The sequence below is a fragment of the Gordionus sp. m RMFG-2023 genome, chromosome 3, assembly GCF_954871325.1.
Source record: "Gordionus sp. m RMFG-2023 chromosome 3, tfGorSpeb1-WG-v2, whole genome shotgun sequence".
Lineage (NCBI taxonomy): Eukaryota > Metazoa > Nematomorpha > Gordioida > Chordodea > Parachordodidae > Gordionus > Gordionus sp. m RMFG-2023.
Window position 1 is genome coordinate 5,569,685 of NC_088777.1, and position 5,714 is coordinate 5,575,398.

Here is a 5,714-nt window from a genome sequence, read left to right on the forward strand (position 1 = left end):
TTGTTTTTTAAAAAAAAACTTCAGAAAATGTATAATAATCATTTTGAGCCCATTCTCGGCATTTTAGGAATCGTTCTGTGCCATAAAATTTATAAGTAGGAATAAAATATCGTTTAAAATTGGCCAAAAAATTTCTCCAATTTACACAATTATTTTAAATTAATTTTTTTTTTAAAATAGCCAAAAATTAAATTTTTTTAAAAAGTATAATATAATCATAATTTAATTTAAATAAATTTGGGATAAAAAATAAATAAATATACATTTTATATATATTTATAATAATTAACTAAAAAAAAGAAATGGCAAAAAAATTCGAACGTGTAGGTGATACAAAATGATATGAAAACGGTTGGTAAAGAATTGGTATTTTCATATCATCATCATGTTTATGCTGTTTTCCTCTGTAAAATATGAGTAAATAAAGACATTAGTTATAAATAATAATTTCAGAGATTGGCTGTTAGAGAATTAACCTTGAAAAAAACCCAAATTATTTCTATGCCTCTTAAAAAGATTAAATAAATATATTTAGTAGCTAAACTCTTAATAATAAGTCTATGTTAAAAAAGGCTCGTTTTGACGGCTAACTCGATATTTTAGCCAGAAAAATATCGCCTTATTCTCGGGATTTAGATAATATATGTCTAGATCCTTGCGTCTTCTGTAAACAAAATCTTCAGGCTTGCGTAGTATTTTTTTCTGGATAAAATATCGAGTTAGCCATTTCTAAGAATCGGCTCAAAAACGAGCCGTTTAACAACCACAAAGTCTACAATTCGATAACAAACGTGATAAAGATTATTACCCTTTTTATTGTTCCGCATCAGGGGTTTATGAGTGTTCGAAAGAATGCAAGAATTGTTGGACTCGTGTTGATAATACCAGCATCTCTCGCAGAAATATTTGAAGCACACCATGTCCCTGCAAAAGTAAATGCCGGCCCTAACTTTACAAACATTGCAAAATGCGTCTTCGAGGTAAGGATCTATTTGAACCTGAAAATATTGGATAAAATACTGAGTTAGCCGCTTTTAAGACTCAAATGGAGTTATGTAGCATCAATACAACTGTCCAACAAAAAAAACTTAAGACAATTGTGGTAAGGCTGGATTCATAGTGGCATCCGATCGATCGATTTCTAAGGATAATCTATTTTAATAAATAAAAATATTTATCTCAATCAAAAGATTTTCATGCTCGCTCAGCTGTTAAATCCTGTCAGATCAGATTCATCCCGCTATGAATCCAGCCAAAATTCGCTTTTAAAATTGATAACAAAATGTCAGTATATATATAAATCGTACCCTTTTGACAAACTTGGGAGTCTTGATTTCCACGAATGCGGCGGATACCGCTTTCATATAACTCTTATGGTTATTGAAGGTAACCCTTCCTGATCCTGTCAAATTTATATATATAAATTGACATTTCATTTAACTAATAACAACAACCCCTACGAATAAATTTATAATATTGTATAGATCATTCAATAAAAAATAACTATCTCCTCCCAGTTGCATTAAATAATTTCGTTAATTATAGTAGAGACGTGCAAATCATGGCCCGGCTCGTAACCCGTCCATTTGAGCTAGGACTGTTTTAAATTCTTGCAAGAAACAAGCGGTTAATATTTTCTATTCGTATATAGAATATTTTCTTTTTTTTTACTATATTTAAATAAATTCGGGCCGGGGCAGAACGGACAAATAGCATTTACAATAATAAAGAAAAATAATTTATTTGGTCTAACAATCTATTTTTATTTCGGGGGGGGTCTGGCTTTTCGGGAAAAAAAAATTTGGGGATAGGGCCCGGCTTGAAAAATTAGGCCCGATTGCAGATCACCAAATTATAGCAGGCTCGAGTTAATGGGGCACAAAATTACGATTGAACCAAGAGGGATAAATAACAATCAAAATATACCGATGGGATATTTGAACTTATCTGTATCCACCCCCGCGTAAACGACTCCCCCAAACAAATCGTTCATAACGCACGCTAAGCCCTCGGCATTCAGCAAACCATGTAAGGCCCCCACAAATACCGTCTTGCACGGATCCAATCTCTGGGAAGGTTGCCTAATAAAATTGGTGTCACTTATAACCCACGGTATAGCTTGAACCTGTTTTAGGGCAAATTTTTTGCAAAAGAAAAATTTGGAGACATAATTTGAAAAAAATATTGTGTAGAAATATAACACGGGGGCTCAAAAAAACTTTTTAATATTTTAAAAATTACCTTTTTTTATTTTAGCTAACATTATACTAATTTATTCTTTATTGAGTGTTATATATAAAAAAACCTAATTTTTTTAGGGGGGGGGGGGGTTTAAATTAGGGGGCTCGAGTTTCTGTGTCTCTTCCCACCTCCATAGTGATGTTACTGAAATATATCATAAAAATAAAATCTAGAATTTTCTAATACTTCTTTGCATCTCATTCTCTTGCTCGAAATTTTGTAATACCAATCGCCACCGTTAGAAAAGTCGTGCGTGCAGGATTGCAAAAGGGCCTTTACCGATTTTTCCGATTCGAATATTATGTAGACGTATCCTGAAAGTTGATGATTGAATTATCGTTATATAAAATTTTCCGAACGTATTTACTAAACGAATCAAAATTTATAGGAAAAAAAGGGGTAAACCTTTGGGTGGGTATCGAGGATGCAAAGTTTCCTTGCCGGGCCATTCTATCCTCAAGTTTCCAAAAGGTTTGAAAGCGTTTATCAGACCGGGTTCCGTTATATCCCACGGAACACCTCCCAAAAATATTTTCGTCGAATAAACTGGATTTCTGTAGACCCTAGGAGGTAATTGTCCACTCCAAGTATAGGTTGCGTCACAAATAGCTTTAAAAAAGAAACAATTTACTCAATAAAAACCAAAAATAAAAATTCCAATTTTTAATAAGAGGCCGTTTCGGTGAGCATCTCTACTCAAGTTTTTGACCATTCTAACTGACCTATCAAAGTGATCGGACTAAGCCGTCAATCAAGTTAGGTTTTTTATTATAAAATAGTATGGTCGCAACTTACATGCCGCGTTTTTATACAACTTGGCTATCCGTTCAACGCAATAGTTATCAGATCCGCAATCGTCTATAACCACGTTATCGCTAGCGCTGTTTTGATTTTGAACGAAATTAGGGTTGTAAGGATTGCCGTCTAAATGATTGCCATTGGATAATTGCATATCGTTGCCCCCGTTGTTTGCGGAATTATAATCGTAGAGCAAAGAGTTGAGCAAAGTCATCCTTTTGTCCTGGGAGTTTTCGGTATACATGCTCGCCAAATTTTCGTTATTACTTCGGGAGTTATAGGTCGTCGTTGTAATGTTGTAATTGTTGTAGTTATTCTGTTTTTTTACTTTGTTGCATTCGAAACTGCTGTTACCACTCAGGGAAGACCAATTGGAAAAGGATGAAGATTTCATGGATAAATTTTTCTTACGTTTGTTGTATTACAATTTAAATAAAGAATAATTGAGAGATAATTTATATTGGTTTAAAAAAAAAAAAAATATTTAATTTTCGATATGAAGATTTACCAATATCGCGCAGAGCTCGGTGTCCGACGCGAAGGAGCTTCCATTACTCAAAAAACTTTCTTCTTCTTGATTCCCTTCGAAGTCGTTATTTTTAGCGCACTTGTCCGAGATTGGAGAAGAAATTATTATGCTATCGATTTTGGAATTTTTGTCCTGACATTGGTTATTCGTAACGCAGGTTTTCGAACCATTCTCATCGTTATCATTCTTTGGCGCGCTTAAAAGACACGTACCGTTGTCGCCACTAACGCATTGAAGCTTGAGCAGGTCTTTCAAGAAATTTATTTTGCTCGCGCGATCTTCGTTAGAAATATCCGGATTATCTAAACGCGATTTGAAGCTATCGAAATCGCCGGTAATTTTATGTTTCATGGACGCTATTGGCGAGGTATGGTTAGAGTTCATTCCCAATATGGGTCTTTTGTAACTCACCTTATTGGGGTACGATTGCGTTTTGTTTACGCCATCATTATAGCTCAAAGTTTCGGAGTGAGGATAACTGGCAGCCGTCAGCAAGGACTTTAAAATTTCTTGCGTTATCAAAGTGTTGTTATCGTACGAGTTGTAATCGAGATTTGGGTAATGAGATGAGGATGACAGATTTTTGCCAGTCCCGTTAAAATCATCCCGAGAATTAAATCGACTTGGATCAATTGACGATTCAATTTTGTTCAAAAGGGAGGGAAACAAATTGTTGTGAATGGATTGCAAAAATTTTTCGGGATTCTTTTGATGGACGTGATTACCGTTCAGGGTTTGGCTCGGAGGATTTTCGCAAAAATTGGATGACATTTGGTTCAACAGCGTCAAATCTTTGGTGATGATTGTGCAATTTTAATATAAACATGAATATAGCTTATATAGAAAGAGAGATTGAAAGAAAGAAAGAAAGAAAGAAAGAAAGAAAGAAAGAAAGAAAGAAAGAAAGAAAGAAAGAAAGAAAGAAAGAAAGAAAGAAAGAAAGAAAGAAAGAAAGAAAGAAAGAAAGAAAGAAAGAAAGAAAGAAAGAAAGAAAGAAAGAAAGAAAGAAAGAGAGAAAGAAAGAAAGAAAGGAAAAGACTTAACTAATTACCGTGAAGGTTATTAAATAATGCGTGATTTAAAAAGTAGTTGTTCTCCTTCTTGTAATCCTCGCCCCCGCTCTCTCTTTCAGCGCCCATAATTTTTTCTTTCAAAGTCATTTCTTTTTTGCTTACTTCCGCCCTGACGTCAGGTACGGAGGGCGTTAAAGTAGAATTGGATCTAAATTTGCTAGTAGGATCTAAAACAAGATAATAAAAAAAATTGGTAAAATTAAATGAAAATTGGATAAGGGTGTCGCGTAAAATCTCACCATATTCCCTATTGTTTTTGACATCTAAGCCACTGCCGGACACCCCATACGATGATTGAGAGGAATCAGCCAACATTTTATTGATTCGTTCCAATATTTGTGAGTTGGGCATGAGGTTAGACTGGCTACTCAAATCGTCTAGCGATTGAGAATGAGTTTGAAAGTTGCAGTTCATCTTCTTGAGATTATCAAGTTTTACGTCGCAAGACGACTCGGACTTTATTTTTGATAATTTTTTTTAAATTCATATAAATTGGATAGGTTTCAAATCGCTAAAAATTGAAAATCCCTCTTGTATCTCCTAGAAAATTTTTAAAGCGCATTTGAAAATTTTTATTAAGAAGATGATAAGGAAGTAAACACTTTTATTGAGTTATTTTTTAAAAAATCGTGAAAAATGGAGGAAATATCATTAATCATCCCAGGCAATTCAAATACAAGCGTTCACATCCGTGGCATGTATAATTTTCTAGGAGGCGAGATCCCCAATTTAGCAATGATAATGAATGAATAGTTATAATTACTTACCATTACTAATTAGGCGGTACTACAAGTCGAATAATTTTTAAGATATTTTTTCTACAAACGTTATGTTGGGAAAGGCTCCTGTTTTCAAGGAATAATGGTTATTATAGTAATTTTGAGATTAATTATATTTAAATAAAATGTAAATATATTAACTTAATAATTTTAAATTATTTAAAGTTATAATGTCTTTTCTTTATAATCTTTTTTTAAATTCCGAAAAAGAATTTATAAGCTAATGAAAAAAAATTATTTTTTGTTAATGATAAAAAAAAAATATATAGTTTTAAAATTGAATATTCAAATTTT

The 5,714-nt window shown here is 33.1% G+C and overlaps 1 protein-coding gene across 1 annotated transcript; it reads right to left on the minus strand.

Moving 5' to 3' along the window:
- Positions 1-291: 291 nt before the first annotated feature.
- On the minus strand, positions 292-5,450 carry LOC135926006 (putative uncharacterized protein DDB_G0282133). Its single transcript, XM_065461640.1, has 11 exons — positions 5,409-5,450; positions 4,881-5,097; positions 4,620-4,808; positions 3,548-4,359; positions 3,037-3,445; positions 2,647-2,850; positions 2,428-2,555; positions 1,927-2,125; positions 1,308-1,402; positions 809-998; positions 292-404 (listed from the first exon to the last, which is right to left on the minus strand). The coding sequence occupies exons 1-11, from the start codon at positions 5,409-5,411 to the stop codon at positions 373-375; spliced, it is 2,478 nt and encodes an 825-aa protein (XP_065317712.1). The 5' UTR covers positions 5,412-5,450; the 3' UTR covers positions 292-372.
- Between the last annotated feature and the right edge of the window lie 264 nt (positions 5,451-5,714).